The sequence below is a fragment of the Phaethon lepturus genome, unplaced genomic scaffold (assembly GCF_000687285.1).
Source record: "Phaethon lepturus isolate BGI_N335 unplaced genomic scaffold, ASM68728v1 scaffold11710, whole genome shotgun sequence".
Taxonomy (NCBI): domain Eukaryota; kingdom Metazoa; phylum Chordata; class Aves; order Phaethontiformes; family Phaethontidae; genus Phaethon; species Phaethon lepturus.
Window position 1 is genome coordinate 12,724 of NW_010514083.1, and position 21,219 is coordinate 33,942.

The following is a 21,219-nucleotide window of genomic DNA, read 5'->3' on the forward strand; positions in this document are numbered from 1 at the left end:
ATTTACAGCCAATACCTAATGTCACTTTGGATTTGAAGCGTGAGGCAGAAAGAACGAGGAACCAAATCACCACGAGACAGAGCTGCGAAGCAGCAGACAACATTTACATTGTGTTCTCAATCAAATTTTTGTTTCTATACTTGCTTTTCTTCTGTCTGCAAAGTTCTTAAAGCCATAAAACCAAAATAAAAGGCAATAGTGAAAAACAATTTTGTGTTGGACTCAAGCTTTGAACTTTCACTGTCTTGTTCACATTCATTCAGGTACCATTAGTATCACAAAATCTGATTTGAGTGGGTTAGCTACTCAGAATTTTAAGGCTTTCATTTACACTCCTAACACTTCTCTGGGCCACCATTTTAGCTATCAAGTAACCTTGTTCTTATGAATAAATGATGACACAAAGCAATTGCCTCCAGCACCCTGATGCTACTTTCATATGATGGACACTGGGGGGATACTTGTGAATAATGAAGTGCCATTCCTTGCAATTGGAGACAAAATGTGTGCCTGTAAAACACAATGTTTTAAATAATAGAGGACCTGAGAGATAAAAGTTTAGCTTCAACACAAATCTGCCACACATTTTGGCATTTACGCTAACAGGCAAGCCATTGGTTTGGCTGATAAGTAAGGTGTAATTCATTGACAATTTTGAGTTATAAATTCAGAATTAGCATGAATGAAACAATCTTGTTCCCTGGCAAAAAAACCCCTATGGGATTTTTGGAAGAGTCCTTCCTTTCATGCTGCCACCCTGGGTCTGGTCACAGCAGCTGAAAGTTATCTCTGATAATTAAAATGAAATTAGTGATACAGTTGCTGATGAACAGGTACTCAAATCTTAAAACTCGTAATGATGAGAACAAATAAGCTCCCTTTAAAAACTGGAAATAATAAAATAAAATTGGTTTTGGTGTGGGAAGCCTGAAATAATAGAAAAAAAAGCTATACTTTCACTGTGTAGATCTAACAAAGCTTGGAGGCTTCTTTTGTTTCATTGTTTCTGCATTGGTGTTTCTTCAAACATACTGCCATTACCCAAATACATCTGTTGTTTCCACATACCTTGTAGTGGAAGAGGAATAATCCACAGAAGAGGCTGTACAGGTCAGCCGTCAGTAGGGAGAGGTTGACAGCAGTAGCACTGGTTTTCTTTATGACCACCGGCATAAAGCTGTAGAGGCCAAACATACAGGCACTAAAGCCGACGTACAACAAGCCTGTGGAAGAGAAATGAGAAGGAAAGTGACCTTCCATAGGCTGTAGAAATGACTCATGTTGGAGGAAAGAGGCTGTGTTTTTAGAAAAGGATGAAGAATGCTTCTTCAAAAAAACATGGATTCAGATTATTAAGATGCACATATGTATACAGACTAAGAGCATCATTCTAAATATATACGAAAACCAGCGAAAACCGTACCTATGCAGCAGTGGACACAAGGTCTGCTCTCTGTGGTCCCCATAATAGCAGTGCTGTTTTAATTTGGTGTCTTATACTACTAGTGAATACCTCATGTCCAACATAAATTTGGATGAAATGATGCACATCAAATCTAGTCTTTTAAGGAGCTGAATGTCTCCAACACCAACTGAGTTCAGCTGAGTTGGATGGAGCATACAATATTTTCTGGGAACAGACCCAAAAAATGCATGCAAAAGTATTTGCAGAGCAGTTAATGAACCAAAGGATGAATGCATGAGGGCAGCACTCAAGTGACAGAGGTCCTAGTCCTATTTTGACACCAAACCTGACAAATCACAGTTTTGCGCCTCTGTTCCTCTACCATTTTTTGTCTGCCTTCCTTAATAAAGCTTTCTGGAGCTGAGACTCTTTCTTGCTATATGCTTACAGAGTGCCTCACACAAATTAGATTGTTAGACAGTAATATAATAAAAATTCATTATAGTAAAAATCTAATTGCATTTAAAAACCTAAAAAACTTACTAGGAAAGAATTCATTGCTTCAGTTATTACTTGATAAATCCCAAGGCAAATTAATCAATATGAAGTTAAAAAAACAGTAAACACTTCACTCATCTGCTTTCATGCAAATGATATTTCTCAGGCTGCCATATGCTGCAGAATTCCCTGTTGATATGTGCACGAGCCTAAATTTAGACTCATGCCAGCTCTTCAGAGCATGTTGTTATTGACTAAAAGTGTCAGAAAATCTGATTCCCATAATCCTGAAAGAGATTAGAAAGAAAAAAAAACACCGAAACATCCATGTGATTTGTATCTGCTTGCGGACCCACTTAGTTAAAAACCCTTTAGAAAAGCTACCTAGAGGACAAAATCAGCCGTGATAGTCTGAGTCCTTTAGAAGCATCTGAAGTGTATGCTCATCTGAAACAAATACAGCAGTCACAAAATGTCAGTGTCCATACATCAAGTGTTATGGCATGATAATGAATTTGAATTTATAGTCAGAATATGGATAGTCACAGTAAGAACTGCTTTTACTAACCGGGAGCAAACTTTTATGATGTGCACTGTATATGTGTAACAACAGAATCAGTCTTAGGCAGTGCTTGAAAGAGTTACTTTATGCAAACTCTGCAACTCTTCTGTAGTAAGCAAATGATTGCATCAAATGGAGCGTAGTTTTGATCAATGAGAAATTGTTTGCATACCTGAGCATTAAGTCAGCTTTTCTTCCAGGCTTAAATCAAGAACAGGTCAGGCGCAAATGCCATTCCGGACCCAAAGTCAGCATTTGCAAAGTACAGTCTGCAAATCACCAGCTGGTCCACTGAGCCCCTGCTAGTCAGTCTGGATTTAACACACATATGCAGGTGCTTTGCTGTGTTCTGCTCTCAACTAACAGTATAATTTTATGATACTGCCTTGGTGTTCATATTCTTTGGCAGCCAACCACAGGCACTTCACAGGCTGCTTTTCCAAAGGGCATTTCAGTTCCAGCAGAAAATTGCTTAAACTGTAGCTGTCCTGTCAGAGGTGACCATAAAGTGGCATTTCATTTACATCTTAAAAGTACATGTAATACCCACCAGCTGGCTGGCATTTAGTGGTGACAATAAGCAAACTGGAAATAACAATATATGATTTTCAGATATTGCTTCTTAAAGGGCCAGTTTTCACACCAAAAATATGTTTTAAGTAAAAGGCTTGGAGCCTCAGCTTCCCTGGGTACCCCTGCAGTGCAAATGACAGCCTTGGGAATCACCACTAGTGCTGCAGTCCCAGGTGCTGGGACCTGCGTCTAACCAGGCACTGAGTCACCAGTACCAACTTGCCTGTAGCAGGCATGAGAAGAAAGCAACCTGGTAAGTTAGGAGGTGCTTTTGTAGTGATCTGCTGATCAGCTGGTCTGTGTTAAACCCTGAGAAGCTCATAATTCATAAGTGCTTTCAGATGTACTGGCATTATCCTGAACTGAAGGTTTAATGTGCATGAAGGCAGCTGTGGGTGGGATTCATTACCCCTAACTCTGGACACAGACTGAGGGTTGGTGGTCAATGAAGAGATTGGGAAATTTTAGGATGCAGATTGTTCAACCTCTTTTAGACACCACCTTTAGCATAATATGACTTGTGTCATGCCTGTTTATTGTTGCTGATGATCAAGGGAATCGATTTATCTAAATTGGATGTCTGCATCTCAGGTATCTGAAGTTGGTGGAAGGAATCCCGTCTTGCCTGTCTGTGTCACTCTGATGGGTAAGGCCACCAGTTTTGCCTGGCTGGGTGTGAATGCTGCATAAATGTCTAAACTGGGCACTGAGGATCCTAGGATTGTGGGGTGATTCAGGCTGGATGGTAGCTCAGAGGTCTCTAGTTCAAACCAGGCTCAGCTGTGAAATCAGACCAAGTTGCTAACAACAAGCTGTGGAATGCCACACCAAGGTTAGAGGGATGGGGTACTAGTGAGGCCCCTCAGCCTGTCGCACCAGAGAAAGACCTCAGAGGAGCTAAAGAAGGTTCCTCTAAGAGGGTGACATGGCCAACAGCCCAACTGAAGTGTCTCTACACCAATGCATGCAGCATGGGCAACAAGCAGGAGGAGCTGGAAGTCACCATGCTGCTAGAAAGCTCTGACCCTGTCACCATTACTGAAACTTGATGGGACGAATCCCACAATTGGAGTGTGGCTATCGATGGCTACAGGCTGTTCAGAAGGGATAGGTGAGGAAGGAAGGGCAGAGGCATTGCTCTCTACACCAAGAAATGGATAAAGTGCAAAGAGCTGTCTCTGAGGAATAGCCACAAGCAGGTTGAGAGCTTATGGGTAAGAATCAGGGACCGAGGCAACAAAGGGAACCTTGTGGTTAGTGTCTACTACAGGCCACCCGACCAAGAGGAGTCTATTGATGAAGCCTTCTCACTCCAACTACAGGAGGCATCACACTCACAGGCTCTCGTTCTGCTGCGGGACTTCAATCACCTTGACACCTGCTGGAGAAGTAGCACAGCAAGCTGTAGGCAATCCAGGAGACTCCTTGGAGTACATGGAGGATAACTTCCTGTGCCAGGTAGTAGACAGCCCTACCAGAGGGGATGCAATACTGGACCTGTTGGTCACCAACACATGTGAGCTAACTGGTGACGTCAAGATTGGAGGCAGCCTGGGCTGCAGTGATTATGCTCTGGTGGAGTTCACTGTCCTAAGGGATATGGGGCAGGAAAAGAGTAAAGTCAGGACTCTGATTTTTAGGAAAGCAAACTTCCAGCTCTTCAGGGAGTTAGTCAATAGGACCCCCTGGGAAACTGCTCTCAGGGACAAGGGACCAGAACAGAGCTGGCAGATCTTTAAGGATGCTTTGCATAGAATGCAAGAGCTCTCCGTCCCCAGCTGTAAGAAATCAGGAGAGGAAGGCAAGAGACCAGCATGGCTGAGTCAAGACCTGCTGGGCAAACTAAAGGGCAAGAAGGAAATGCACAGGCAGTAGAAGCAGGGACAGGTATCCTGGGATGAGTGCAGGCATGCTGCCCAGTTGTGTAGGGATGAGGTCAGGAGGGCCAAGGCATGGCTGGAGCAGAACTTGGCAAGGGATGTAAAGAATAAGAAGGGCTTCTATAGGTATGTCAGCCAGAAAAGGAAGGTCAAAGAAAGCATAATCCCCTTGATGAGCAAGACTGTCAGACTGGTAACAATGGATGAGGAGAAGGCTGAGGTACTCAGTGAATTTTTTGCCTCAGTCTACACTGGCAGTATCTCTTCCCACACCTCTAGAGGGGATGGACAGCAAGATGGGGACTGGAGGAGCAAAGTCCCTCCCATTGTAAGAGAAGATCAGGTTTGAGACCACCTGAGGAACCTGAATATGCACAAGTCTATGGGACCTGATGAGATGAATCCCAGAGTCCTGAGGGAATTGGATGATGTAGTTGCCAAGCCACTCTCCATGATATCTGAAAAGTTCTGGAAGTCAGGTGGAGACCCTGGACACTGGAAAAAGGGTAACATTGCACCCATTTTTAAAAAAGGGAGTAAGAAGGACCCTGGGAACTACTGACCCTTCAGTCTCATCTCTGTGCCTGGGAAGATCATGGAACAGATCTTCCTAGAAGCTCTGCTGAGGCACATGGAGGACAGGGAGGTGATTAAGACAGCCAGCACAGGCTTCATCAAGGGCAAGTCCTGCCTGACCAACCTAGTGGCCTTCTATGATGGAGTGACCACATCAGTGGACAAGGGAAGAGCTACCAATGTCATCTATCTGGACTTCTGAAAGACCTTTGTCACAGTCCCCCACAACATCCTTCTCTCTATATTGGAGAGATATGGGTTTGATGGGTGACTGTTGGGTGGATAAGGAATTGGTTGAATGGTCACATCTAGAGGGTAGTGGTCAATGGCTCAATGTCCAGACAGAGATCGGTGACAAGCGGTGTCCCTCAGGGGTCGGTACTGGGACCAGGACTCTTCATCAATGACATAGACAGTGGAATCAAGTGCACCCTCAGCACGTTTGCAGAGATGACACCAAGCTGAGTGGTGCAGTTGACATGCTTGAGGAACAGGATGCCATCCAGAGGGATCTGGACAAGCTCGAGGAATGAGCCCCTGTGAACCTCATGAGGTTCAACAAGGCCAAGTGTGGGGTCCTGCACCTGGGTCGGGGCAACCGCCAGTATCAATACAGGCTGGGGGAAAGAAGGGATTGAGAGCAGCCCTGCCGAGAAGCACTTGAGGATACTGGTGGATGAAAAGCCGGCATGAGCTGGCAATGGGTGCTCACAGCCCAGAAGGTCAGCTGCATCCTGGGCTGCATCACAAGAAGCATGGCCAGCAGGTCGAGGGAGGTGATGCTGCCTCTCTACTCCACTCTGGTGAGACCCCCACCTGGAGTACTGAAGTCCTCAACACAGGAAAGACATGGACCTGTTAGAGAAGGTCCAGAGGAGGGCCACAAAAATGACCAGAGGGATGGAACACCTCTCCTATGAGGAAAGGCTGAGAAAGTTGGGATTATTCAGCCTGGAGAAGAGAAGGCTCCAGGAAGACCTTTTTGCAGCCTTCCAGTACTTCAAGGGGGCTTATAAGACAGATGGGGACAGACATTTAGGAGCACCTGTAGCAACAGGCCAAGGGGTAATGGTTTTCAATTAAAAGAGAGTAGATTTAGGCTAGATATAAGGAGGAAATTTTTCATAATGAGGGTGGTGAACCACTGGCACAGGCTGCCCAGAGAGGTGGTAGATGCCCCATCCCTGGAAATATTCCAGGTCAGATTGGAGGAGGCTCTGAGCAACCTGGTCTAGTTGAAGATGTCCCTGCTCACTGCTGGGGGGGGTTGGACTAGATGACCTTTAAAGGTCTCTTCCAACCCAAAGTTTCTATGATTCTATGCCTTTGCCCAGCCTGGTCTTGAAATCTCTGAGGATGGAGACTACACAACCTCTCTCGGCAACCAACTCCACCACCGGCCTGTCCTCAGTGTGAAGAAGATTTTCCTTTTTCCTTCCAGTCTAAATCTCTCATTTCAGCTTCTGCCTGTTGTCTCCCCCCCTCCTGTCATGCACCACTGTGAAGACCTTGGCTCTGTCTTTTGATAACCTCCTTGTAGATAACTCTTCGAAACCTTTTCTTCTTCAGGCTGAGCAAGCCCTAGTCCCTCAGTATTTCCCCACTTCTCTTAAGACTAGGCATCTTCACACAGATGGGCAGGATCTGCCCCCAGTGACTGCTCTGAAGTAGCCCAAATACCACCAACACTAACATGCCTTGAGAACTTCTGTTTTAGCTCCTGAGCATTCTGGTTGAATGTTGCATGTTTTAGCCTTCATATTTTTACTACAAAAGCTATCTTTTCATTGGGATGAAATGGAATCAGTTATGATTTTTTATACTGTATTCTTGGAACAAAGACCATTCATAATTATTCAAACCCCCTGTAGCAAAGGACAATTCCTTGTAGATTCAAACTGGCTTTTCTGTTAAATAAAACTGATGTTAGTTTATTTGTTATTATTTCATCTATCACTCTACAAAATGTGTCATGGTCTCATATGAAACCACTCAGCCAGAACAGTATAATCATTCTCCTTTCAGTCAGGTTGTCAGCAAGTATTAATACTTAAACCTTCAAGGATTCAGAGCTACACCGCTTTATGCTAAGTGTGAAGATGATGCTATGCATCAGGGGAATTTCCAAAATTAAAACTAGGAGGGCCACAGCCTGTTTTAAACATGATAGACATAACAGATTGGCTTTAGATCTTTATATTCCAAAATAATTTGCATTTTACATCAGTTGAAAGGTAGCTCATCCATTCTTAATAGCACAGTTATGGCAGATGGCAACAGGCCACCTTGAGTTATTTATTAGGTTGCCTGCTGTGACTTTATCACTACCATTCAGAAGGTTGATGATTTAACTGTGCTGGACTGCAGGTTTGAGTCTGTCGTGGTGGATAACTATTCAGGACAAGGCTGTGAGCACCATGACATAGATTTGTCAGTCACTACTTGACACCCTTGTATCACTGCCAGTGCAATGGAAAGCACACAGAGTGCAGTGGAAGCCAGGGAAGAGCACAAAACTACACATAATTGTCACCATTTAATCTGTGTTCAACTACACCACATTTCCAATTATTGCTCTAACAAAACAAGTACATATCTGTGATGCTCTTGCTAAGATGATCTCCTCCTTATGAAGCGTAGGGACTCTTCAGAATTAGTGAGTAACTTTCAATGACATTTTAATGGCATCATGGACCAAGTAAGACTTTAATTTTAACAGCGCATTTCACTGATATTGAGTTACAACAGAACTCCCATGGAAGTATATATGACATTTACATAGACAGTAGGTTAATTCACTATGACCATTGCTAGTTCCATCAGTACCAGATTAATTATGTCCCTGAGCTCCTTATCATGAAGTATAAACAAACACTGATGCAATTATGCTAATTAACTCAGATTAAAGGCGGCCAATACACTTATAGTATGCAGTTGAGTGTGCTTCTCCATGGATACTTTAAATTGATTTGTCATTTAGTTTTATAGCTCAACCATCAAATCTCCAAGTCTAGGTGCAATGTTTTGTGATGTTTATGATGATTAGAGGAATCATAGAATAGCTTGGGCTGGCAGGGACCTTTTAAGGTCATCTAGTCCAAACCCCCTGCAGTGAGCAGGGACATCTTCAACTAGATCAGGTTGCTCAGAGCCCCGTCCAACCTGACCTTGAATGTTTCCAAGGATGGGGCATCTACCACCTCTCTGGGCAACCTGTCCAGGAAATCGTGAATCAAGTTTAAAGAAAACAACAGTGTACCTCTTAACTTGTATCCCCTCTCCTCAGGGATTCCCCACATAATCAGTTGCCTTTGCACACTTCTGAGCTGTCATTTTGATGTTCATTCTAAAACTAGGTAACAAGCTATTGTCAACGGATTGCCAAAGCTTGAATCCCCTGCTAAGTATATCAACTCTATACTATTAGCATTCTTTTACTTTTATTGTCATAAATAGTAAAAGCGTGATTATGGGGACTTTCCTTTCCTAAATGTTGATTTGCTTTTAAAGTAAATAATTTGTTTGATTAATTAGATGGGATTCTTAGATCATAAACTCAGCTTCCAAACTGAAATAGGAAAATGCAAGCCACTGCATAGCAAAACACAGTAAGCGCTCCATTGTGCGTGATGCTACCTAAACTTGTCTAAAAGACACATCTGCTATATTCCACCAAGACTAGTTGGAAAGCAATTAACCATTTGCATACAGAAATGCTCCCTTTGGAAATGAGTTTATGAGGTGTAATACGCACTGCAAGTACTTTTTTAGTTTTTAGGGGTTTTTTTAGGTTCCATTTTCTTCCTTTGTCATTCATTGAAAAGGCTCATTTATTTGTCCCAGTGTTGCACTGAATCTTAGAGCTGGAACCCAATTATTGTTTTACTTCATGGCTGCCTGAATAATTATCTTATGGCAGTCATATGCTTAAACTAATGGTGCAATGATGGCATAATACAGCAATGGTATATAGATCATTTAAGAAAGGTTACGAAGCATGTGTTTCAACCTTTGGCAGTAACTGGCAGAAAAGTCACAAACATTGGCTCCTGTGAAACTTTGTGCAAGCCTCCCCAAACACTGGTTGTCTCCACATCTCCTTCAGCAACTATCTTCAATGAGGTGAAGTGTTTTCTTACCTATTTGCCAATCCCAGGGAACTTTCAATAGCTCTTTGTGTTCCATGATTGCACTATAAGAGAAGAGAAGGCAAAATTTGATGGAAGAGAACAGAAGTGAAATTAATTCCACTTACTCATTTCAAATGCTGGACAAAACAACATAAATAACCTTATAACAAAAAATCTCTGTAGGAACCAAATGCAATCAGACTTTGCTAATCCACTCTGGCATTATCGCTGTGCCCGTGTATTTGAAAGATCTTCAGGGCAGTAATCACATGTGATAGCATACAATTTCCACTGGTTTATTTTCAGCTCTCTAAGTACCTGCCCAAAGTGCCCATCCCCGCCATGTTCAATCCTCTTGTACTCTTCTGACTTAATATTCTGAAAGCTTTTGAACTTTAATGATTAATAATGTACCTGCCTGAGTTATTCACCCTTCAGAGCGGCTCTGCAGTGTCAAATAAATAGATATCACAGGCTGGCTTTGGGGACATTACTGTGTTTTGTTACCCACTGAGAGAAATCAAATAGTCACAGCAATGAAACTCAGGAAATAAAGCAAAGGATGGGCCAAGCTGCAGAATTCCACTTTCAACATCTTATAAGTCTTGCATTGCACATTAACATCAAAATCCTAGATCCAGAAAATTCTAAAGTGGCAACAAGTCAGCTCTTCCCAATACAGGCAAATAGACCCTTGGAGTCTATCCATAGTCTATAGACCTAGCTATCTCACAAGTTAGATCTTCACTCAGCTAACCACTTTCTTTGATCTGTGATTTCCAGATAACTCTTGCTGTGCAGAGCTCTGCATGCTAGTCTGGACACTATTTTAAACAAGTATAAAACATGGAATTACACAGACTGAAAAACAAAGTACCTAGTACAAAAGGTGGTATGTGGAAGACCAAGTCTAATAGTGAAACTGCAGGAACTCAGTGCCTTCCAGATTAATCAGGTCTAGAGAGTTGCATCCTGGAAATTCTAATTTGCTTGCTGCTGATGTGTGGCAAATCTAATACTGTGTGCAGAACAGTGAGATTATTTTGTCTGCAAAATAACTAAATTGTAAGTGTCTTTGCATGCATAAGGCATATGTCTCTTTTATCAGCAATTCTTGAAGAATATAATGAAAAAAACCTGCAAAATCTCTTGTTCTGGCAAACAAATTTTGATATAATTTAAATGTAGGAACATTGCTTTCATACTACTGCCTATCCAACACAAAACAAGTATAAAACAATATGCTATGGTCTGTGATTCATTATGATCTGTGAAACAAAGAGGGGTGAGAGCAACTTCGACAGAAGTTGCCATTTAGTGATGCCAGATTCACTGAAGAATTTGAACCACAATGATCTTTAAAAGGTTGTGGTGATTGGAGGAGGTCCCTGATGACTGAAAAGAGACAAATGCAACATCCAGTTTCAAAAAGAGCAAAAACTATAGCCTTGCTAGCTTTACGCTAACCTTTGGGAAGATTATGGACAAATCTTCCCAGAAGCCATTTGCAGGAAATGAAGAAGACATGACTGGAAAAAGCCAGCACAGACTTCTCAAGAGCAAACCATACCTGAGCAAACTGACTGCCTTCTGTGATGAGATGACTGGCTCAGTAAATACAGGAGAGAGAATGGATGAGGGGATGAGGTGTAACCTTGACTTTAGCACAGCTTCCAACATGATTTCCTGAAAGATTGTTAAAGACTGTAGAGTTATGGACTGGATGGGTGGACTACCCACAATGCAGTCTGAAGAAAAGGGCCAAGAGAAACCTGGTGAAGTTCAAGAAAAGCAAATATGAACTCCTGCAACTGGGGTGGAATAACCCTATGCAACAGTACAGGCTGGGAGCTGACTGGATAGAAAGCTGCTTTTCAAAAATAAACCTTGGAGTCCTGGTGGACATCAACCCGGACATGAGTCAGCAATGTGTGCCTGGAGTAGAGAAGGCCAACAGCATCCCAGACTATGTTAGTAAAAGTCTGGACAGCAAGTCGAAGGACATGTTTTGTGAGACAGCAACTGGAGTACTGTATCCAATTTTGGGCTGCCCAGAATAAGACACACGTTGACAAATTGGAGGGAGTACAGTGGAACTCCTGGTTCAGGCAGCTGGAGCACATGAGGAAATGCTGAAATAGCAGGATTTGTTCAGTGTGAAGAAGAGAAGGGATTATTTGATGGGGGAAAGGAGGATGGGAAAATAAATTTGCTATCTTAACTACCTAATGGGTAGTTACAGAAAAGATAGAGTCAGACTTTTCTTGGAGGTACACAACAAAAGGATGAATTACAATGGCCACAAGTTGCAATGTGGGAAACTCTGATTAAGTATAAGAAAAAAAAGTATTGGTCAAACACTGGAACAGGTTTCCCAGCAAAACTGGCATTTCAGTTCTTGGAGATATTAAGAAGTCAACAGTACAAGTTCCTGAGCAACCTGATGTAACTTTGAAAGTTAACTTTGAGTAGGAGCTTGAACCAGATGACCTTCAGGGGTCCATTACAAAGTAGGTTATTCTATGATTATGTGATTCCATCAGACAGCATTATCTCCATTTGCTGGGTAGCTGTTACATCTCCAACTCTCATCAACTAATTTCTTCTCTTGTTTTGATATACAGTTCCTCCCTGCTTTAATCACATTAAATCCACCAAACTTCTCTTTCCACCACACCAGGGTAGTTAGCCAACTCTTTACTTCACTGTTTGCCCTGACACCTTAGCCCTTCATTTTCTGTCCAACAGGAATTATCTGGGTTTATTTTACCTTACAGTCTAACATTAAACACTCTTGCTAAACTGTTCTAGAAAACAACAGCCTACTTCTTGAAAAGTCCTCTTGGAGACACAGCCCTGTACTAGAGCTGAAGCATGAACCAACATGAGTCACCCACACTTATGTAGATATTTGTAAATACCCATGGAATAAAAGGCAAATACTACAGCTTTTTGCTACTATATTAGTCTGAGATCAGTGCATGACAATAAAGGGGGTGGGTGGGTACTGTTTTGTCTTTCCTACATTCAGCATAGTCATACACACTTTTTGGTATCTTCCCTTCTTCAGAATTGTACTGCTCCCTATAAATCCTATCAACGTAAGACTTAAACCTCCAGCAGTATTAGCACACATATTCATCATCCTCAATCACTTTGTGGATGCCAACCAAACTTTGACCAGTCCTGTGTCTAGCATGCTGGGAAATGGCCCTATTTCTGAGACATTCCTTCTCCAGACTACTTCAGTAGACCTAAAGGTCCTATATTGCACCAAAGTGTAACATGGGGAGCTGGCTTCTCTTTGAAACAATTGGTATATTTAGTTAGATTAAACCTCTGTGAACACACAACTATGTGATGTCTGCTCTTCATTACAGGTAAAGGTAAGAAAATGCTGAGTTGCTTCATGGAACCAAGTAGCAGAAACATTATTGGCCTCTCCCGATATGCAAGAAGGCCAGTGGAGAAAAACCTGCAGGAGAGAACTTCTGGGCCAAAGGTTGACTATAAAAACCTTAGGGCTTTCAGCAAAGAAATGGTTTCTTATTGTTTCTTTCCACTTGTGTCCTCTGTATACAAAGATGCCTACCACAAACCCTGAATTGTGACTAACTGCTTGGGTCAAGAGGGGATAATGGCACTATAATTACATTCAGGGATATGAGACATGTACATGACAGTTTACACACACAGAGCAAACCAAGGGCACTGCTTTGATGCTCTCAGAATCAGTTAGTACCTACCTATCATGAACACTGTAGGTAACAAAAATGCTTTAGCCAAAGGTACTAGGCACATTTACGAGCTCTTGAATTCTGTATTTTTAAAAAAGGAACTGCTTGTGTGGCAGCTAGTTAAAATAAAAATATTAAGTCACATGTTCAGATCCCACATAAATATAATAAGCTCTCTGGCTAAAAAAACAGAACTAATTAAGTGGGAATTGATGGGTCATTGTTTTGAACAGTCTCTGTTCTTAGAAGCTGAGTAGCTCCGATATGCAGGGAAGCAACTTGGTTTTGACTAATAATCAAAAGTTATTCTGTGTGACATGCACCAGTAACAGATCTGCATAAAACTTGTCAATCTTGCATGGTGACTTTTACTGCACTTTCATCAGTCATAGTATTATAACACTGGAAGCTATCTTCCAACTCTCAGGCTTGCAGGTGAGGTGCTTAGATATGACTCAGTAGTTCTTGAAATCCATGCGACAATCTCCTGAGTACTAAATATTTTGAAGAGAAAACACCAGTTTCTTAGAGGCTTTTTCCTTATTTCTGCCATATCATAATGTAGTTACACAGAATGAGCCAATCAGTAAAATACCTTCTGACTGGATGTGTTTTGTACCTGTTTAGAAATCTAAGTGGCTTTTTAAAAATTATGAAACAGAAGAGTTGTAGATTTTGTTATTCACAGATCAGACTGACACATGAAGTATCCACTTGTCTTCCAGCAACAAGATGGTAGGATGTGTCTTCTACTCCTCCTTCCCCACGTGACTATTCAAAGACACCAGTCACAGAACGATAGAATGGTTTGGGCTGGAAGGGACCTTAAAGATCACCTAGTTCCAGCCCCACTGCCATGGGCAGGGACACTTTCCACTAGATCAGGTTGCTCAAAGCCTCATCCAACCTGGCCTTGAACATTCCCAGGGAGGAGGCATCCACAGCTTCTCTGGGCAACCTGTTCCAGTGTCTCACCACGCTCATAGTGAAGAATTTCTTCCTAATATCTAATCTAAATCTCCCCTCTTTCAGTTTTTAAAACCATTACTCCTCATCCTATCACTACATTCTTCCATAAAAAGTCCCTCCCCATTTTTCCTGTAGCCCCCTTGAATTACTTAGATACAAATTTGTGTTATTCAAATCCATTGATCTGAAATATAAAAAACAATGCAAATTCTGAATTAGAGGACACCTACTCTCCACAGGAAATGGCTACCTTTGAAGAGAGGGTTAGAGTACCTCAATGGAGGCCACAGCTGCACTTATTTGAATGACCTTGGGGCTCAAACCTGCTCACTTACAGTTGAATTCCACTGAAGAAGGAGCCAAAGAGTCCAATCATGCCCAGGAATTCCACTCGACTCAGATTTCGGACAATATACTCCTCACAAACGTTTGAGATGCCGTATAGCGTTGCTCCGCCCAATACTAAGAGATCCCCTATGAGTTTATTTTCACCTAGGAATAAACGGGAAAAATCAGAATGTCTCAAAACAACCATATTTTGCCTAGAACCATTGAAAATTCCTCCCTGTAGATTTCAATTCTCAGTCGCTAAGTAGCCCACATCTGGGTTAATAAGCTGAACACAAATGTTCTGTCATTTTAACAGTTTTCATTCAATACTCCAGCAAATTCTAGCAGAGGTGAAAGGAGAGCATTATCCTTGCTGTGGTAAGAGAATCTGAAAGTATCTGAAAAATTTGTAACAAAAATACAGAAACCAAGCGGCTCTCTTCAGTGACTAATCCTTTTTAATTTATTATTACTTTTTGTGCAGACAGAACGTGACTCAGCTATACAGAGCACTTTGCATCTTACCTATCATTGAAATCTAACCAGTCTAAAACATTGCCAGTATTTAGACGTGAAAAATACTGAAAAATTCCGTATACCTGTGAAATGAGTGAAGAAATCATTACAACCCCAATATTGACCTCATTCTCACATGAAGCTGGCTGACAAGAAAGAGAGGAGGAAGGATGGGGTGTAGACAGGGTGATGATAATGACAGATTTTTAAATGAGGTTCAATTAATATAGCAGTACCTAATGTATGCAATGAACACCAAGGTGTATTTTCAGTACCTCCAGGCATATATAGTTACTAAAACACTGCATTATCAAAGACTGTTTGAATATTTTTAAGTCTTGTAGGCTTTTATTATTGGGGGGCAGGGAGGGCTGCAGGGAGATTTGATCAAGATCAAGTTCCAGCTTTGCAAACCCATGCATGCGATATTCCCCCCGCACATATGGCTTGCTAAATGATTTCTACAAGAGCTATAGCTTCACAAAGCTGTCAGACATTGCTGCAGAACCATATTCCGAAAGGCTGGATATAACGGAATTTCCTTTGAAAAGGTTCAGTAGAAATGCTGATGTACAAGACTCTTTTGGGTTTTTTTTGAAAGAAACCTTGTTTTCTTTTAAAATACCTCTTAATTTATTTTTTGAGTTCTTGGCTTTTTAAGTTTTAGTATTATTGATTTGTACAATACACACTGCAGTAAATAAAAATGGAAGCCAAACATTCTGATTGGTTCAAAGTGATCTTTTCAGTATTTTTCTTTATGGAGTTCTTCTAAGTCTCCAGTTTTCATTCCAAACTACAGCGCTGAAGTTTCCAGTGAGAAAAAATTTATGAAAATAAGAACAGTCATAAGAGGACAGACCGAGGGTTCATTTATCCAGTATCCTGTCTCCAACACTGGCTATACGCACCAGAAAAGTATAAGTTGTTTAGGGACAAATAGGAAAGGGGTAAACGTTTAAATATTCCCAGTAATACTCTCTTAGTCTCCAACATTTTTCTGCTCAGAGGAGACGTGGCTTCAGTGCATTTAGCAAACATTACTAGATTTCTCTTTCATGTACTCATCCTGCCTCTCACTGAATTTCTGTTTTGCATGTAGCTTGACTGACAGCATGTTTATATTTGATGATTTATGTTTTTAAGATTTGGTACTTATTTTCCTTTTAGCCTTCTTTTGCAATCAACCACAGAAGATGCCCTTAATTTAAAATAAGCATCAGCACTTTACAAAACCTCTTCATACCCCTGATGCATTTGATGTTCCACGTGGCTCCAATCATCCCTCACTGAGCTCACTCATTTGATATTTATTACAGCTACTCACTGACACTTCGGGGAAGTACTGCTGAAAAAGCTTTTGACCTTAGAGCTTGGCTGTGCTGAACTGCTTGAGATAAAAATATAATTCTTTTGCATCTGCAAAACAAAGATGGCTCAAGGCTGAGTGTTTGCATAGAGATGAGATGGCCTCAAGCATGACACCACGATGGCTCTCCCCAAAGTGCACTCAGGTTTGGAGAGTGTGAGCCTCAACCTTCAGGGCTTTCCCAGAAAAGGAAGCCAAGATCTGGTCAGAGCACTGGCCTGCCTAGCCCAGCACCCTCCTGCGGCACTGGGAAGCACAGGATGGCTGAGGAAAGCATAAAGAAATAGGGAAGCACGGAGGGATTTTTATCAGCCAGTTCTCAGCAGATTAGGGATTTTATGAAATGGAAGTTGCATTAGACCATCGCATTTAACAGATCCTGAGGGATTCTTCATGAATTTGTGTAAAGTCCATATAGTTTTGGCCTCTACAACACCCTGTGGCAGTAAGTTACCCAGTTTAAGCATGCACTATTAAAAAGTACCTCAGGTTGCATGCACTATTAAAAAGTACTTCAGGCACAGGAAAGACATGGACCTATTGGAGAGGGTCCAGAGAAAGGCCACAAAAATGACCAGAGGGATGGAACTCCTCTCCTATGAGGAAAGGCTTAGAGAGTTGGTGATCTTCAGCCTGGAGAAGAGAAGGCTCCAGGGAGACCTTGTTGCAGCCTTCCAGTACTTCAAGGGGGCTTGTAAGAAAGATGGGGACAGACTTTTTAGCAGGGCTTGTTGTAATAGGACAAGGGGTAATAGTCTTAAACTGAAAGAGGGCAAATTCAGACCAGATAGAAGGAAGAAATTTTTCACAATGAGGGTGGTGCAACCCTGGCACAGGTTGCCCAGCGAGGTGGTAGATGCCCCATCCCTGGAAATATTCCAGGTCAGATTGGAGGAGGCTCTGAGCAACAGAGCTCAACATCTAGTTGAAGATGTCCCTGCTCACTGCTGGGAGGGGTTGGACTACATGACCTTTAAAGGTCTCTTCCAACCCAAAGATTCTATGATTCTATGTTTTTAGCTTTTAAGTGTGATTCCTCAAAATTATATTAGGCATTCCATAATTTTCTGGTTGTGAGAATCACTCTGTATTGACCCTGTCCATATCACTGAAGACTTTTCTAGTAGATGAAAAGTCCCAGACTGCCTACATTGTCTTCATCCTGAAGCCATTTTACACCCTTTAATATCTTTCTCACCTTTCTCCATTGCTTCTATAAGCTTATTTTCTGGTAATTTCTTTTTGAGATTCAGTGACCAGAGTAATACATGGTACTCAAGAGGCTAGTGCATCAAAACTGTAAATACTGGCATAAAAATGTTTTATACCCTATTTTTCGTTTCTTTCCTAATCATTCCTAGCATCCTGGTTGTCAAATGCCTTTTCTTTGCTTCCTCAAGAGGCTGACTTTGGACCTTTCCCCAAGACTGGCATATCATAATAGATACATTTTCATGGAAGTAGAATCCACATGCATCTACTGGTTTTATTGCTAAGGAAATATGTATCAATTGACGAGAGGCATTCTAAAGACTTTTAGGTTAATAGAGCCGTACTTGACCAATTTAATGGCAAAGGTCATTCTTCTGAAGAAACACAAGACATAGCTTGGCAAAAAAAAACCTTTGCATTAATCACTGTTAGCATATTCAATGTTCTTGGGAAGCAGAAGCCATACAGTCCAGAGAGACGTTTATGCTGTGGGGACTAGTTATAGCACTCAAGTGTAGCATATATCATTTAAATATGAATTATGTTCTGACATGATTGCTCTTCACACTCTCCCTAGGCCACTTGGCCACATTTTTACCTTAACCTCCAGCATTAAGAGGTATTTCTCTTTGCTTTGCTGGTTGTAATTACTGATGATCATAATATCTAAAGATCAGTCTCAATATGTCCCATCTTAGACTAAACATATTCTCATACACTTATAACAGGACTGAAGTGACTGGTTTTCAGAGACTGTGGTAAGCTAAAACTGTGAAAGACTTTGAAAAATCTGGATAAAACACTTAGACCCCTGTGTATTACAGGAGCACAAGTGCCAAGGTACTTCAGGGGTATTAGTTCAGAAAAATGTTATTTTAAGGTATAGTTGGCATGTAAGGTGATAGAGCACTAAGTACTTTATAGTAATTGCTTTTCTCATTGAGAAACGTGCAAAACTTCCATCAGGATACACCAAAAAAAGGTAAACTACCATATATTTATTGAAAGTTGAGAGCATGCCTGTACATTATACCTAATTCCTGAAGATAGTTTGGAAAATACCTGTTAATCTCTCAGTGCTGCATTTTAAATTTATGTTCCTGTACTGTAAGAGTTGGCAGGCTAGATTGCTGTATGTATTAGGTGCCTAGCAGAGCCTTATGGTGCTTCTAATACAGTAAATAGTACGGTCCACAGGGGCAAACAGGTGCCAACAGATACTGTCCCCTAAAATATAGGATAGACAGAGGAGTTTACTAAGGACTAATACAGCTTCACTGCTTTTGGTGTATTCCTTTTTTTGTTTGCCCAGTCCTAGGAAATAGCCTATAAATGGTGTGGAACCCCTTAATGAAGAGCTTCAAGAATTTTTTTTCTTTTACTGCCTATACTTTTATTTGTAGATTTTTAATGTATAGTTTTAGCCCTTCAGATAAATAAAACCACCTGATCTACTTTACTCTGTTAAAAACAACATCGTTGATAACATCATTTTTGCCACTTAAAAAAAACCATCTGCAATCTCTCTGTGTAGTAATAATCATGGACACAGTTTTTCATGTGTAATTCCAAATTAAAAGGCAATAATGCATGTTAACAGATTTTCCTGGAAAAATTTACCTAACAGCTATACCCGTGCTTTAGTAATGAATATGTCAAATGATATCTAATTATTGCAGTTGCATGGTCAAAATGTCAGTGTTCTTCAATCTGTTCCTTGCCCCTGTTGAGGTCCATTGCCCCACACGCTCCTGCTGATCCACAACTCACCTGCCCTAGCATGTTACTCTGTAGATTACTGGGACATAGAGTGTTTCCTCCGGAACCTAGGGTTGAAATCCCAATCCCTCTGAAATCAGTCATTCTTAAATGCAGCTTTGGCTGGATGATTTCATAATACAGAGTACATTATTTTCTTTTTATCTGGCGCAGAGCTATATCTGGAGGAGACCAATGACCTAAAAGTCTCCTTCTAGGGTAAAGGACAGGGATAAAAGGGGGCAGGGAGATATGGTGAGTACTGTTACAAACTCACTCGTTTTATTTAGTAGCATCCTGGCAACTGCAGTTCTTATAGAACTTGCATTTGTATTCAGAAAGCTGAGTCAAGAATTCTAAATCCCAGTGTATTATGCTCAGCTCACAATTCAGTGTTTTTAATTAAGAATGAAAACTGTGCCTAATTGACAATCTTTGAAAAGAATTTCCAGCCTTCCCACATCATTTGGGTTGGCACTAGAGAAATCAATGTGACAGAGGAAGCTGATCGATGCAATCTAACTCTGTCTAGTCTGCTTTAATAGCTACACACATTATTCATATGATGCCGCACATAAAAACGTTTTGCACACAAGACGGTTCTTTTCAACAATGACACAGACAAATCCCAAACCTTTACTCTGAGACTGTGTGCATAGGTTGGTTGTCTTTCAGCATCTACCCAGTGACCTCACCTCTGTGCAAAAACGGGGCAAAGTTGAGGAGAAGTAAGAGTACACAGCAGATGTGAGAGGTTCTTATGATTCAAAGATGTAGCCAATTTGGAAAGGAAGCAACTGAGGTTTGCAGTCAAACAACTGAGCCAAAACAGAAGGAAACTACAAGTATTTAGCTTGTCCCCCTGGCCCGCACAGAGGGTAATCTAGGTTACAGGCACAGGGCTCACCAAGTCTTTGCAGCAGGGCTGACTTCTAAGTGTTGACTCATTTTTGTTCTCCATCCCTTCTGACAGAGAGGCAACTTTGAATGGTGCAGCGCTCTGGATCCACGAAGGCACAAGTTTTCTTGCCGATTTTGCTGTTTTGTCCCAATCTGACATGTTCTGATCAATGGCTTCTCTGAGCAGAAATTGGTCATACAACACATCCATCCTTACTCACCTGCTCCTTGCTGTCTCCCAACGAGCACATCTGCTCCTGCCATGCATCCCATGCCCAGAATGCAGACCACGATCCCAATGAAATGTACTGCCTTGTATCGTACCAGTAGGAAGAACCAGGAGAGCAGTATCACCACAGGGATGACAAAACAGTCTAGGAGCTGTAAAGAAAGAGAGGAAAAATCAACAAATCAACGTGCTAACACTTTGCCCTAAAACACTAGGATAGATTCCAGCAAAGGGGAGCAAGGTTATTTAGTTAGTAATTGCACTTTCTACCAGACAGAAAGTGTATTCAAGTGGTTATGTCATCCATCAGACAGAGGATAAGACTGTATTCTGTTCATGACTATTCCATGAATTAAGGAAAGCTGTTGCTCTACGGTAACACTCAACAGCACTGCCTTGCTCTTGGATTTAGATGCATATTTCAAATCCGTGGGAAGGAAACCTGGGCCAAAAGAGAGCCACACCACTCCATCTGGTCCTCACCTCTGGTGATTAATGGACAAAGACTGAGGGCACTCTTCCTGCAGTCTAGACATATGCTTTAATTCAGTCATTTCAGGTCCAATTAGCAGGAA

The 21,219-nt window shown here is 41.5% G+C and overlaps 1 protein-coding gene across 1 annotated transcript in view; it reads right to left on the minus strand.

Moving 5' to 3' along the window:
- Window positions 1-1,068: 1,068 nt before the first annotated feature.
- LOC104624582 (solute carrier family 35 member F1-like) overlaps window positions 1,069-21,219 on the minus strand; it is a gene marked incomplete at both ends in the record, with an annotated part of 38,719 nt that continues 18,568 nt past the window's right edge. Inside the window, 4 exons of the mRNA XM_010291989.1 lie at window positions 1,069-1,223; window positions 9,634-9,686; window positions 14,666-14,822; window positions 20,637-20,796. Coding sequence (XP_010290291.1) covers window positions 1,069-1,223; window positions 9,634-9,686; window positions 14,666-14,822; window positions 20,637-20,796 — 525 coding nt within the window. The remainder of the gene's footprint in view (window positions 1,224-9,633; window positions 9,687-14,665; window positions 14,823-20,636; window positions 20,797-21,219) is intronic.